The sequence below is a fragment of the Triticum urartu genome, chromosome 3, assembly GCF_003073215.2.
Source record: "Triticum urartu cultivar G1812 chromosome 3, Tu2.1, whole genome shotgun sequence".
NCBI classification, from domain to species: Eukaryota; Viridiplantae; Streptophyta; class Magnoliopsida; order Poales; family Poaceae; genus Triticum; species Triticum urartu.
Genome location: NC_053024.1, coordinates 648,892,990 through 648,908,254, shown reverse-complemented (window position 1 = coordinate 648,908,254; position 15,265 = coordinate 648,892,990). Strand labels below are relative to the sequence as shown.

The 15,265-nt window shown below is 47.8% G+C and overlaps 1 protein-coding gene across 2 annotated transcripts; it reads right to left on the bottom strand.

The window, feature by feature from the left end:
- Positions 1-171: 171 nt before the first annotated feature.
- LOC125545683 (protein BLISTER) lies at positions 172-6,739 on the bottom strand. 2 transcript variants are annotated; one of them, XM_048709706.1, is made up of 13 exons: positions 6,346-6,739; positions 5,345-5,990; positions 4,695-5,245; positions 4,045-4,164; positions 3,376-3,441; positions 2,991-3,101; positions 2,239-2,315; positions 1,935-2,002; positions 1,560-1,673; positions 1,295-1,470; positions 1,106-1,174; positions 723-875; positions 172-562 (listed from the first exon to the last, which is right to left on the bottom strand). In XM_048709706.1, exons 1-13 carry the CDS (start codon positions 6,415-6,417, stop codon positions 485-487), a joined length of 2,301 nt encoding a protein of 766 aa, XP_048565663.1. In that variant the 5' UTR covers positions 6,418-6,739; the 3' UTR covers positions 172-484. The 2 variants fall into 2 exon arrangements, with proteins under 2 accessions (XP_048565663.1, XP_048565662.1); XM_048709705.1 differs by having other exon boundaries at positions 1,295-1,476; positions 6,346-6,736.
- Between the last annotated feature and the right edge of the window lie 8,526 nt (positions 6,740-15,265).

The following is a 15,265-nucleotide window of genomic DNA, read 5'->3' as shown; positions in this document are numbered from 1 at the left end:
TTTCATATTATAATCGTATGTATATAGTTGCATTTTAGTGTATAATTGCATTTTTGTATGCTTGTTTCATTTCAATCCGTATTGAGATATCCAAAACGTCTATAATTCGGAACTACTCAAGGATCCTTCTATGCTTCTGTTAACATTGAAAATAAAAGTAAACATATGGAGTTTGGAAAGAAAAGAAAAATGCCTTTGGTACAACCGTACAACAATTGCTGAGTAACAGCTTTTACATATCCACCCCCAACCCATAGCGACAAAATATAAGATGGGAGGACATGATTCTTGGAGGCTATTCTGTTTACTGTCCAATACAACGTTGTATAGCTCCAACATTTTCGTTTCATCTTCTGTAGAAAGAAAAAAGAATGGTTACATCAAATGGCTCCAATATACAACTTCTCACGATGCTATGACCAAAACCGGGCAAAAAAAATTATGTAAATGAAGAGACATTCTGTATACTAAAGCTTCATTTTTGCTAGTGGAGTTTGCTGGTGCGACGCTTTGGCCCTCCAGGGAAGAGCTTCATTATCCAGCCAAGCACCCTTTCGACAACCTAGACAAAAGTATCATATGTCAGGCACGTATAGATAAACTGTTCGGAGCATTTCTGGATGCAACACAAAGGTATAGTTCATATAACTGGCACACCGAATGCATGTTAAGATGAAGAAAGCTCTCAAAGATCTACAATTAGCTCTGCTGGTAGGAAATACCTCGTCCCCTTCATCAGCATACATTGTTGCATCATTGAAGTGTGTGTCGACCTGTCTTGCAAGGACATTCTCATTGGCCATCCTTTCAGAAGTCAATAGCTCAAGTCTCTGTGTCTGAGTCTCCAGCTTTTGTGTTAGATCCCTGTTCAGCTCCTTCAAGACAAAAGAGTAACTTGCATAAGTTGCTGCACTGTAACCGAAGTAATACAAGTGTATCTTGACTGATAAGTCTACCAGTAAATAGGGTTTCTAAGTACAAAAGCCTGTCGCAGAAGTGCCTAGGGCTTAATCATCTCATATGGTACAGGCATCTTATCAATATCGGTTGGGGAAGAAGAGCCCTGGACAAAATTAACTGAAACAAATGTGCTGCGTAAGAATACCTTCAGCTTGGAGCAGTTGGATGACTCGATTCTCAGTGCCCGCATTAGCTCTTCTCTCTCCACTGCTAACTGCAAAGCAAAAGATAATAACATAAGAGTGGTTAAATTTTGGGTCCAAAAATCAAGTTAAGGTTGTTTGGGAACAACTCGTTGATGTGAGAAAGTAGCCCTAGAAACTCAAGAGATTACCTCCGACATCAAGGAGTTGATGTTGTCAATCATTCTGAGCTGATCGTCTGGAATGCTAGAAGATGCCTCTCCGAAGGAAGGAAAATCAGACATATTATTAAACTGTGAAACAGATGTTCCAACATCTTGTAATGGGTCACTGGTACTGGTCAGTGTTTGTGAAGAGCTGCTTTCCCCTGTATCTGAACAAATATATTTGCCGTTAGGCAGAAAGGTAGTCGGCGTGTATGGGCTGGGCAAGCAAAGATGGATTGTAATACCGCACCTAAATCCTCCGTCGCAGTTGATGCATCTCTTTTGTCGACTGATGGTTTTTCTATGACATTTACCTTCTCACTCACAGGAATGTTTCTCAATTTAGAGTGTAGGAGCTTCTTTTCTGTCCAAACATATGGATATTAAAGTCAAATGGTGGTAACAATGGCATGTATAGGTCATGTCTACACGCTACCTGTCTTATTCCAAAAACACCAATATCTAGTTTTACTTTCATTATTAGATAGTGAAACAAGTGCCACAAGGGTGCATGAGGCTAAAATACACAAGTTACAAAGTGATTTTCTAGGACTGACCAAGATCGGAAAGTTTAATGGAAAATGTGTTGTTTGTATGTGCTAAACTAAAGTACACATCTATATACCTTCTTGAAGAGCCTCAACAGTAGATTGAAGATGTTGACGTTCCTTCTCTAGACTAGAAACTTTGCGTCTGTGTATATATAGTAAGAGAAAAATGAAGGAAAATAATCAGTATCGTTAGCTAGTTCCATCCTTTGGCAAGTTAACATATGATTCTCATGTTTATTAGCACAGCAATTTCAAGCATCCATGTTTTTTCTTTAGGTAACCATGAAAAACAAGAGAGTTCTCCCACCGTATCCTTGAAAGGTGCATTCATAAAATTGCAACATGGGGATTAGCAAAACAAAATAGCTCAAAACTCACTTGTAGGAAGAAATCTCTGAATTTAAACCCTCCACTTCCTTTTCAAGTTTCAACTCATTTGACCTCAGTTTAAGAGCCTGCAGAATTGACAGATGCATCAAAATTGGTAGCCGCTGAAGCTAACAATGCTCATGTTGATGTTGTGGGCGGAGGATGCAGCCCATGACCAAGCCGGCGGAACAGAAGATCACAGCACTAGTGTGGAAAGCAATAGTCATGCCTATATCTTAGTTATAGCCTTATAGGGAAGCTATCAAGTAGTATAGATAATTATGTTACGGATAGTTTAGATGGTTTGTTATTTCCAACTCTATATGCCCTATAGGCTGAGCACTGTATTCAAAATATTGAAGCAACGAGAAATCAATCTCGCCCCAAGTTTGTCTACCTCACCCATGATCTAATCCCATCACCTACCAAGCCAACTCCACCTGGCCATCTTCCTGGTGGTGTTTACCCAGTTCTGCACCTTGGTACAGTACACAACGGTCCAACTCTGGCTAAATGCTGGAAACAACCTTGCTACAATGAACATAAAACTAAACATGTATACTGAGGCCAGATAGCATATGGAGTTACTTATTTTTTTTACCACAATATATCTGATAGTTATGAACTACAGGGGTATCACATACTCAAAACAACTCATTTTCTCAAACAGCATCAACCATTGTATCCTCCTTAGAGGGCAGGTCGATTTGCAAGATTAAATAGCTAATGCACAGGAAGCAATCGAGGAGATAGAAAGGCACCTTATCTTCCAATAGAATGACTTCTGCTGCGAGTACTTTGCCCCTCTCATCTGCAGCATTGCATTCTAGTTGGGCATTGGCATATTCCGATCTGATGGTCTCAAGTGCCAGCTGTTGTGCCAATAGAGTTAGAAAGAAACACAAGGTAGCATGTGAAATTTAAAGGCTTCAAAGGGGAAGAAAACATGTTCATAACAAATATAATATTCACATTAATATGGGAGTTGCACTACACTAGCATTGATCACATAGATGATCCATACACGACCAGATCAATAAGTCAAACATAGCAAAAGCAACATCAGCATTTAGTGAGTCCTACAACTGAGAACACTTTCAAATATTCACATATTTTGAATGCTAGAAATGACGGAAGAAACCTAACCAGTTGAGCTTGAATTTCATCCTGCAACCTCTCCATGTCAGAGGTCAACTGGCTGATAACGTGTGCCTGATATTTGCAGATGGAAAAAACAATGCATAAAGTTAAAACCAATTAAAAATGAGTAGAACAAAATGACAGTAAGTATTTATTCATGCTTACTGTCATTCTCATTCATGGAAGAATTCGATTGATCTACTGATCGATCTTGCTATTTTTATCATTTAAAACCTGGGGATGTGACTTCAATTTTTTGTCTTGTCTACACTATGTCTTGTGTCCCATTTTTACAGGTATGTCTTGTGAAAATACTCACTAAGAAATCAGAATCAAACTAAAATTGAGCTTCATCACAGAGTAGATGAGAATTAGTAGGCAACCACTTTGCTGACATGTTGTGCTAGTTTAACTTAAGGTACCTTAACGAGGCGGAACACTGAGACAGCAAAACACAAAATTTTGAAATTAAGTTTACTATGCCCTATCAGAAGCTAGTAACTGAATTATGTTAACATTCCAACTTCTTGTTACTACTATGATGTGAAAATATCTCGCTATTATGGATTTTTTTGGTAATTATTGATGAATTTTTTCATCAACTGATGATACCATATCCACCTCCCACTGATTGCAAGAAAACCTCCATGGAAACTTCTGTGGACGTGCACATACCTGTTGGTTGAATTTATCTGTCAATGCTGAGTTATCCGTTGCCAAATTTTGGGCTAGTTCTTGAGATTTCTCTAAAGTCCTTTGTAACGAAAACTTCTCTGTTGTCAAATCTTCAATGAGCTGGTAACCAAACCAGAGCAGCTATGAGCATTATGTTGAAGGGCCTAAATAACAAAATGTGCATGCTAAATTGCTAATTGCAAAAGAAGTACTGTCACAGCACATCAAATTATGACTGTGTTGGTCAGAAATCTGGACTGATGAAAAACAAAAATAAACAATTACAACGCGACAGAACGCTAACAAAGAAGCAATTGCATCTAAGGAGCCAAGCGTATATGTGGTAACAGAACCTTTTGGAGTCTTGACAAACAATCAGTGGAAAGATAATCTGCGGTGCAACCTCTGGGTTACGTACAGACAGCAACTATACCAACAGTTAATTTAGTCACAACTTGACATTTTTTGTTTGCAACTAGTTCTGGGTGTAACTGGCATTAAATCTAATAGCGCTAAGTTAACATCTACTTTTGCATAAATCAGGCTACTCTTCATATTATATGCCTTCTGTAAAATTTGCTACGGCAATGCTGGTTCATATAATCAAGGAAAACAAAGTTAACAAATAGATAGTGGTTGGCATTCATCACCTGCTCTAGTGATGCAAAACCGTCATCTTTCTCACGACTTGTGAAATCTTGGAACATTTGATTACCATACTGCAGACTTTTTTCATCTTTGGAAGGCAAGGAATCAGGAAGTATGGAATTGCCATATGGCCCCTTTTCACTATTATACTCTTGTCTCCCTGCTATAACAGAATTATCCACGACATTGTTTTGTGTGGATTGTTGGCTTGGCTGCTGAACAGAAGAACTCTCGGAATTTGAACTGCTGAATAGCTTATTGCTTGCTTTCAAAGGTTCAACGTACGGGGCTTCTGCTGGAAGAGCTCTTTGTACCCCAATAGAATCAAGAAAAGATGGCCGAGATCGATTGTATGCAGTTGGATAAGCAGTTGACAGAAAAGGATCCTGTTTATCAAAATTAGCAGATGTGGAATTTAATGCATTCCGAAGCATTCCAATATTTGCATCATGATCTAAACCATCAGCGACCTTAGAACTACTAAAGATACTGCCATAGTCCTGGTTGCTGGTATATGCAGAGTGCCCTGCTTGGGAAGAGTCTTTGGAGGTAGCTGCACAAAGGGAAGAAACAAAGGTTTAAAGATCTGCATAGTCAAGGCAGTCATTAGGCATTGTAGCCAACACATATGAAAATAGAGCTTCAATCTTACCTCGTGAGCGGACGAAGATATCATTTTCTGGGGAGTAATCCTGAGAGAAAGTGCTTTCAGTCTTCCCAAGAAGGTTGCCGGATGAAAATGAACTGGATTGCTCGATACCATGTACTTGACTCAACAAAGAATTTCCTCCCCATTTTGACAAGACCTCAGTAGACTGGGAACCACTGTCAGTGTTTCCAAATGCACTTAATTTAGATGTTAAAGGGGCATCCTTGTCAGGACTGAGCTCTACCCTTTTACGGGCAGTATCGCCTCTCCAATCATCGTGATGCCCATTAACTAGATCGGAAAAGCTCAAGTTTCCATAAAACTTGCTCCCTCCGTCATCAACAGAATCTTGCAGGGGGGCAACAGTAGTAACATTAGCTGATGCATCTGCAACTACAGGACCATTCGACAGAAATCCGGTGACTCTGGAAGAAGTGGTTGGGCCATTCTCATAGGAAGCAGATGGCGCAGATGATGTGCTTGGTGTGCTCGAGTCCAAAGCAGACACCAAACCCTCTCCGGTGTTACCATTATTGGAATTTGGCAGGGGGTTCTCCACTACGCTGGGAACCACAGGCGCTGCCTGGTCTACTACAGCGGCGGTGGCCTTCTTCGCGGCCTTCTTCTTCTTCTTACGGAACTCCTCCAGCTGGTTCAGAAAACAGGACAGTGTCATTCTTGAGCCAAGCTCTACTCAAAATCGTGCCGAATTAGCATTCAACGTAAATCGGTGGTGTAGAGAGGGCTAAATAGCAAAATATATACTGTATATGGTTTCAGCATGAGGGTGGCATGATGGGAGGCGAATCCGGCGCCGTTTGGCTTCTCTAGGATGAGCTAAAACGATTGTTTGAACTACAATCGTAATGCTAGCTCGGTAAGCAATGCTGCACATCCAATTTCTCCTATTCCGTCGGGCGCACCGGGGCCAAAATGGTGTTGATTATCAAGCAATTGCCGGTGACCGACGGCTACGTAAGCAATAGGCAACAGCGAGGACCTACCGCTTTCTTCCCGGCCTGGCGACTCGCCTCGCGCGAGGACGCGACGTCGGTGGAGGCCGACGCCGACGCCATGGGCACCCGGCTCCTCCCGCCCCAAACCGAATCTCGGCGAGATCTCCCTGCCCGGAACCGCCCGCGGCCGGCCGGTCCAGCCGCCGCCGCCGATGGCGATCGGGCCCGCCGGGGGAGGGGCGAGATCTGGCAGGCGACGGGATCGGGGAGGGAGGGGAGGGATTCGGGGGGATTCGCGCTTCCGCCCCGGCCCCCGAAGTAATTTTCGGGCGTCGGCCTCGCCTTCCCCCTTCTCTTATTTTTGGTGCGTGCTTCGTGCCTCTACCCTCCCACCTCGTGGCCGGTCTCTGTGGAGTCCGACCATTTTTACTTTCTTTTTCCTCGGGTCGCTGCTGCACTGCTGCTGTTGGTTGCGTCGTCGCGGTCGCACGGCTGCTTTGCTGGTGGTTTGAGTTTCTTCTCGGCGACTGCCCGCTCGCTCGTCAGGTTCGGTTTCGGCTCGTCGGGGGTGATCCGACGGCTCAGGGGAAGGCCTCTTCAGACGTTTTTTTTGCGCTAGCGCTGAAAAAACGGTCTAGTCGCGTTTTCAGGAGCCCGATTTTTGCCGGGCTGGGCCGAAAACAGCGCCGGCGGGCCCAGGCCGAACCCGGTGGGGGACGTCCGGGGGCGCTGGGGCGAACTGTTTTGGCGCGAAAAAGCCGCGGGCCAGCCGCGTCAGGGACACGGCGGCTCGTCTCCCCCCCAACTGCCTCGGTTCCCGCGAGGAATCAATGGCAAGGCTGCCGCCGGTCAGCCTTACCATTAATTCCTCACAGGCGGCGCGTCTCGGGACGGCGCGCCGACGCCTCCCCTCCCTCACACGCGTACACACAGCGCGGAGCGGCTATAAAAGCCGGCGGTTCTCGCCGGTGCCACACCAGACTCGCCCCTCGCCGCCGCCCAGCCCCTCTCTCTCCGTCTCCGTCTTCCTCTCCCGAGCGCCACCGACAGCCCCTCTCTCTCCGTCTCCGTCTTCCTCTCCCGAGCGCCACCGACAGCCCCTCTCTCTCCCTTTCTACCACCGCCGAGCCCGTCGCCATGGCAGAGCGCTTCCCCGGAGACGAGGCGGCGGCGAACGGCTTCGGCCGGCGTTCGCTCCGCGAACAGGAGTCCTGGCTCCTGTTCCAGGCGAACATCCCGGCGCCGCCGGACATGCGCGCCGGGCCGACGGGGTGGCGGTTCAGCGACGGGGGAGTGCCCGTTCCCCCGTTACCCGACGCCGTGGCGAAGCCCACGTACTTCGCCGAGGAGGTCGAGGTCGCGCGCGCCTCCCTGACCGACGACGAGCGCTCCCTCCCCCAGTACGCCGCCGACAATCACGCGGCTTGGGCGGCGTACTTCCAGCGCCACCAGCAGCAGCGCCTGGCCTCCACCAACGACGTGCCGGTGGTCGGCGGCGTGAAGAACAGTGTGGGGCGCCACTTGTGGTGGGGCGTCCCGGGCCGCACGCTGGAGGGTGTGTTGACGCACCTCGACGGCGGCAACAACCCGCCGTTGACCTATCCTGCGACGGTGGCCGCCCCGTCGCAACACCGACGCGCATGGGCGCCAAGGAGGTTCGCCTCCTCCTCGTCTTCCTCCTCTCGCTCATCTTCCCACTCCTCCGGTTCTCCGGCGCTTCTCGGCATCAAGGTCGAGCCCGCGGCGGAGACGCCAATCGGCCGACGCACTTGCAGCGTCGGCATCGTCATCAACGAGGGCGGCCGGCGCGCCCCCTCCTCATCGGCTCCTCCGTGCTTCGTCAAGCCGAAGATGGAGCCGGGGCTGGCGCCGGTGAAGACGGAGTCGGGGTTGGCGTCGGTGGAGGCGGAGTTCGACGACGACGACGCGGTCCTAGAATGGGCGCGCCAGGACTCCATTGCGATGGAGAAGGCGCGCCGGGAGAAGGAGAAGGAACGCCAGCGCGCTGCCCTGCGCCGCTTCGAGGAGCGCCGACGCGGCCGCGTTGAAGACGGGGTCGTCGTCTTATGCGACAACGACGACGCGCCGCCGCCAGTCCGCCATGGTGACGCCGGGCAGGGGTCCAGCAGGGGCGCCTGCGTCAAGGAGGAGAAGGCCGGCGACGACGATGGCGGCGACGGCGGTGACGACTTCAGCCCTTTTCTTTTTTAGATTAGGTTAATGTAATGAAAATGCGCGAATTTCACCGAAATTTGCCATGTTTGACCGAAATTTAACTAGTTTTTATCATAACTTCGCCGAACGGTCCTTTTTTTAAAAAATACGCGTCTGGGGGCGGCCCTAGGGGCCGACGGCTGGGGACCGACTCGCCCCAGGGCCATTTTTTTGCCGGCTCACCCCCAGGCGGTGCTTTTAGACGCCTCCTGGGGGGCCAACGGCTGGAGATGCCCTCAGCTGTCCACCATATGGCAAACATGGTGTGCAGACGTGGCTCAGCTCACTACTTTCTTCTTTTTTGATTTGGCAGTTGGTGTCTTTTTTTCCGTGAATAAGTAAAGCTTGAGTATCATTCATTGATAGGTAGAGACAGGGGCGAATCTAGTAGGGGGGCTTTAACAGGCTTGAGCCCCCCCTCCAGCACTGCAAGAATTTTTTTGTTGGAAATATGCCCTAGAGGCAATAATAAAAGGATTATTATTATATTTCCTTGTTCATGATAATTGTCTTTTATTCATGCTATAATTGTGTTATCCGGAAATCGTAATACATGTGTGAATACATAAACACCAACATGTCCCTAGTAAGCCTCTAGTTGACTAGCTCGTTGATCAACAGGTAGTCATGGTTTCCTGAGTATGGACATTGGATGTCATTGATAACGAGATCACATCATTAAGAGAATGATGTGATGGACAAGACCCAATCCTAAACATAGCACAAGATCGTATAGTTCGTTTGCTAGAGTTTTTCCAATGTCAAGTATCTTTTCCTTAGACCATGAGATCGTGTAACTCCCGGATACCGTAGGAGTGCTTTGGGTGTACCAAACGTCACAACGTAATTGGGTGACTATAAAGGTATACTACGGGTATCTCCGAAAGTGTCTGTTGGGTTGACACGGATCAAGACTGGGATTTGTCACTCCGTATGACGGAGAGGTATCTCTGGGCCCACTCGGTAATGCATCATCATAATGAGCTCAAAGTGACCAAGTGTCTGGTCACGGGATCATGCATTAAGGTACGAGTAAAGTGACTTGCCGGTAACGAGATTGAACGAGGTATTGGGATACCGACGATCGAATCTCGGGCAAGTAACGTACCGATTGACAAAGGGAATTGTATACGGGGTTGCTTGAATCCTCGACATCGTGGTTCATCTGATGAGATCATCGAGGAGCATGTGGGAGCCAACATGGGTATCCAGATCCCGCTGTTGGTTATTGACCGGAGAGCCATCTCGATCATGTCTACATGTCTCCCGAACCCGTAGGGTCTACACATAGGATTGTAGAGATATGAATATGCAGTAACACGAAAGTTGTTCGGAGTCCCGGATGAGATCCCGGACGTCACGAGGAGTTCCGGAATGGTCCGGAGGTGAAGAATTATATATAGAAAGTGCAGTTTCGGTCATCGGGAGAGTTTCGGGGGTCACCGATATTGTACTGGGACCACTGGAAAGGTCCCGGGGGTCCACCGGGTGGGGCCACCCATCCCGGAGGGGCCCATGGGCTGAAGTGGGGAGGGGAACCAGCCCATAGTGGGCTGGTGCGCCCCCTTTGGCCCACCCCATGCGCCTAGGGTTGGGAACCCTAGGGTGGGGGGGCGCCCCACCTGCCTTGGGGGGCACTCCACCCCTTGGCCGCCGTCCCCCTAGGAGATCCCATCTCCTAGGGCCGGCGCACCCCCTAGGGGGCCTATATAAAGGGGGGAGGGAGGGGGCAGCCGCACCCTTGAGTCTTGGCGCCTCCCTCTCCCCTGCTACACCTCTCCCTCTCGTAGTAGAATGGCGAAGCCCTGCTGCGGTGACCCCTGCATCCACCACCACGCCGTCGTGCTACTGGATCTTCATCAACCTCTCCTTCCCCCTTGCTGGATCAAGAAGGAGGAGACGTCACGCTGACCGTACGTGTGTTGAACGCGGAGGTGCCGTCCGTTCGGCGCTAGGATCTCCGGTGATTTGGATCACGTCGAGTATGACTTCCTCATCCCCGTTCTTTGAACGCTTCCGCGCATGATCTACAAAGGTATATAGATGCAATCCGATCACTCGTTGCTAGATGAACTCATAGATGGATCTTGGTGAAACCGTAGGAAAATTTTGTTTTCTGCAACGTTCCCCAACATTTTTTACTACTAGTTTCATGGCCCAACTAAGCCACTTGCAAGCCTAACCCAACATATATTGGCATGATACTGGCCTTGAGCCCACCCTCGAGTTTTTTTCTAGATTCGCCACTGGATAGAGAGAAATACAAGGTCAATGTGTTACACTTTGATACGTACACGAAACAACGGCGTCAGTAGAAGAATAGGACTGCTCAACCCTAGAAAACTAAATCAGCCTATGCCAGCTATGTTATGTAGCCCAATGGCTCTGGAACGAGCCCATAGACGCACCTCATGACGGATTTGTCTCGGTGAGTTGGTTGACGGAGAGGCACAAGCCATTGAAAATGCAGCCATTTCTATGCTTCTGGAGCTCCAAGTCATGAGCAAGACGAGGGAGTTGAATCCTTTGCGTGCGCAAGCAGGGGCGAGAGCGCTGGAGTGCTCTGATCGGTCCATGAAATTGTCTCTAGAGCTTGGCGGGGGAATCGGCAGCCTGCACCAAGAAAGCACGTCGAACCAGATTTGACGCGAGAATGAGCAGCGAGCGAGAAGATGCTGCATGCATTCCGGTTCTTGATCGCTGAGAAGGCACGTCGTGTGAGATGTTGTGGCGCGCGAGCCTAGCCGCAGTCCAACATCGGTCGAGAAGAGCGAGCCATAGGAAAATCTTGACGCGAAGTGGCACCTATGCCTTCCAGATCAAGCGCCAATAGGGATCAAGAATGGAGCCAACGAACAATTGCTCGTAGCAGGATTTGGTAGTGTATTGGCCTGAGGAAGTCCAACGCTAGTGTATCTCGTTGGTGGAGTCAGAGAGTTGGATTTTCCGCACCTGCCGCCAGAGGTCCACGTACTGTACCATCACCATGGGACCAAGGGCGCCTTGAATGTCATGTACCCATGTCCGTTGATGCAGCCTGTCACACACCATGCGAGTCTTTCGACACTGTCGCGGGATAAGATCGAAGACAAGGGGAGCAATTTCTGCAGTTGGCCGCCCGTTGATCCAAGGATCAGTTCAGAAACGGCATCGGAAGCTAGCTACCGCTCAGGCCTCACCATCCCATCATACTCCCACCGCTGGTCAGGCCATCCCTCTCTACTCACCTGCACCTTCTGTAATCCTTTGGCGACGGCAGCCTCACCCCATAGCCTAACAGTCAGCCCTTATACTCCCCTCTGTCTAGGACTCCACTGTTCCCTTAAATCATTAATAGACGGTCTTGATAAATTTTAGGATATGTGTAATGACTCTATGTATTGATGTACTTTACGTCATTCCAACTGCAGTTGTTGTACAAACTTTGTTAGCCAACCTTCTGCTTCTCCCTCCTTGGCATGGGCCGAGGAGTGATTCCTACTTCTGATCCGAACAAGCGGACCAGGTATTTCGGAAAGCAAGGCAATTCGGCTATGGGGCTCGAAAAACAAAGTGAACCAGTGCGTATGTTATATTATGTTTAGGCGTAAGAAACATCTTCCAAGAAAAATAGTTTCCCCAACGATTCCTTTTCTTATGTGATCATGCGTGATCATGACGATCCGCCTGATCAAGCGAAGTATATATATAGCCGAGGTGGGCATAAAGCCCCTGGTTACTTTCATTTATAAATGAGGACTCCTTTTTCCATCGTTACAAACCAACTATTTTCTTAAGAACGCTAGTGATGTCTGCTAGACTACGTCGGTATTTCTCCAAAGAGGAAGGGATGATGCAGCACAACGACGGTAGGTATTTCCCTTAGTGATGAGACCAAGGTTATTGAACCAGTAGGAGAACCAAGCAACACTACATAAAAAATACCTGCACACAAATAACAAATACTTGCAACCCGACGTGTTAAAGGGGTTGTCAATCCCTTTCGGGTAACGGCGACAAAAATTGGCAAACGGGCGTGAGAGAGTTGTAATAAATTGATAGATCGAATGCGAAATAAAATAAATTGCAGGAAGCTATTTTTATATTTTTGGTTTAATAGATCTGAAAATAAAAGAAAAGAAAAATAGATCGCAAAGGCAAATATATTAATGAAGAGATCCGGGGGCCATAGGTTTCACAAGTGGCTTCTCTTGTGAAAAATAGCAAACGATGGGTAAACGAATTACTGTTGAGCAATTGATAGAACTTCAAATAATCATGACGATATCCAGGCAATGATCATTATATAGGCATCACGTCCAAGATTAGTAGACCGACTCCTGCCTGCATCTACTACTATTACCCCACACATCGACCGCTATCCAGTATGCATCTAGTATATTAAGTTCCTGGAGAAACAGAGTAATGCAATAAGAACGATGACATGATGTAGACAAGATCTATTTATGTAGAAATAGACCCCATCTTGTTATCCTTAATGGCAACGATACATACGTGTCGGTTCCCCTTCTGTCACTGGGATCAAGCACCGTAAGATCGAACCCATCAGAAAGCACCTCTTCCTATTGCAAGATAAATAGATCAAGTTGGCTAAACGAAACTCAAATATCGGAGAAGAAATATGAGGCTATAAGAAATCATGCATATAAGAGATCAAAAGACTCAAATAACTTTCATGGATAAAAACATAGATCTGATCATAAACTCAAAGTTCATTGGATCCCAACAAACACACCGCAAAAAGAATTACATCATATGGATCTCCAAGAGACCATTGTATTGAGAATCAAACGAGAGAGAGGAAGCCATCTAGCTACTAACTACGGACCCGTAGTGCTGGGGAACGTATGAAAGGGCATTTACCTACTTTATGTTTTGGATGATGATGACAACCCTTTGTTGGTCTAATCCTGTGCTAAATGTTTTAGGTTCTTGACGCTTAGGCTCACATCGGAAAGCTATTCTCTCTTGTAGGAAAAGATCAAAGATGGAGTCCCCTATGCTTTTATCTCGGTCGCAGGGAACCCGTACTATTAAGAGGGAATCCTCATTAGTAAGGACTGGGGGAATCTTTTCACGTACACCTTCTTCACCTCTCCTTTGTCTTCCTCAGGTGTGAGAGAGAGAGTTTTCCTTGTCTCTTCCCCTATCTTTTCCTGCTCACTGTTCTGCCCAGCGGTTGTACCGCTCTCTGGAGCGGTTGTACCGCTGGGTCTTGTCGCTCTCCAGCTTTGCTCGAGCGGTTGTATCGCTGCCTCCGGGCGGTGGTACCGCCACCATGCTCCCGCAAAAGCTGGGGTGGTGGTTCCGTCCATGCACTGCTCAAGTACCGCTCGCGCTTCTGTTTTGATGCGGTCCTTGGGCGGTAGTGGCCCGGTTGGTCCGGTCGTTCCTCGATGACCGGTACCACCGGTGGTCCGAGCGGTTCTTTCACTCAGAACTTAGCCGCCCAAGAGCTCAAGGCCATGCGGTTGTTCCGGCCAGGCACTGCCCAAGTACCGGTCAAGCTCATGTTTCGATGCGGTGGTTGTGCGGTGGCTAGGCGGTTAGTCCGGTTATTTTTTTAGCCGGTACTACCGCCCGCAGGTCCGGTTGTATCGCTCGGTAGGGTTCTGCAGATACACCGTGAGTCCCGGTTGTACCGGGACAAGGACCGTTGTACCGCTGTAGTGCAAAAAACGCAGTAACGGTTGGAATCTAGGGTTGCTATATAAGGGAGCTTCTCCCACCTACCTCTCTTACCTTTTGACCTCTCTCACACCACCATTAATGCACTTCAAGCTCTCTTGCCCGATCTCTCTCTCTAGCCACTCAAACTTGTTGATTTGCTAGGGATTGAAGGAGGAGACCTAGATCTACACTTCCACCAAAGGATATTTGCTTCCCCCATACTTTCTTGTGTGGATTTTGTTACTCTTGGGTGTTTGAGCACCCTAGACGGTTGAGGTCACCTCGGAGCCATATTCCATTGTGGTGAAGCTTCGTGGTTTCGTTGCGAGCCTCCAATTAAGTTGTGGAGAGAGCCCCAACCTTGTTTGTAAAGGTTCGGTCGCCGCCTTCAAGGGCACCAATAGTGGAATCATGACATCTCGCATTGTGTGAGGGCATGAGGAGAATACGGTGGCCCTAGTGGCTTCTTGGGGAGCATCGTGCCTCCACACCGCTCCAATGGAGACGTACTTCCTCTCAAAGGGAAGGAACTTCGGCAACACATCCTCGTCTCCACCATCTCCACTCTTGGTTATCTCGTGCCTTTACTTGTGCAAGCTTATTTGTATCATATCACTTGCTTGTGTTCCTATCATTGTTGCATCATATAGGTTGCTCACCTAGTTGCATATCTAGAAAACCTACTTTGATGCAAAGTTTAAATTGTTAAAGAAAAGCTAAAAATTGTTAGTTGCCTATTCACCCCCCTCTAGTCAACTATATCGATCCTTTCAACGTAGCATGCAATTTCAAAAAAATTCCTACGATCACGCAAGATCTATCTAGGAGATGCATAACAATGAGAGGGGGAGAGTGTGTCCATGTACCCTCGTAGACCGAAAGCGGAAGCGTTAGCTTAACGCGGTTAATGTAGTCGAACGTCTTCTCGATTCAACCAATCAAGCACCGAACGTATGACACCTTCGAGTTCTGCACACGTTCAACTCGATGACGTCCCTTGAACTCTTGATCCAGCAAAGTGTCGAGGGAGAGTTTCGTCAGCACGACGGCATGGTGACGGTGATGGTGAAGTGATTCATGCAGA

What these genes read in the sequence shown, in the direction of transcription:
- LOC125545683 (XM_048709705.1), bottom strand. Translation starts at nt 6,417, where the DNA reads ATGGCGTCGGCGTCGGCCTCCACCGACGTCGCGTCCTCGCGCGAGGCG. An exon ending in GCCAGGCCGGGAAGAAAGCG is followed by an intron (nt 5,991 to 6,345) that starts GTAGGTCCTCGC and finishes TTTCTGAACCAG; the next exon opens with CTGGAGGAGTTCCGTAAGAA. An exon ending in TCAACTCCTTGATGTCGGAG is followed by an intron (nt 1,175 to 1,294) that starts GTAATCTCTTGA and finishes TTTGCTTTGCAG; the next exon opens with TTAGCAGTGGAGAGAGAAGA.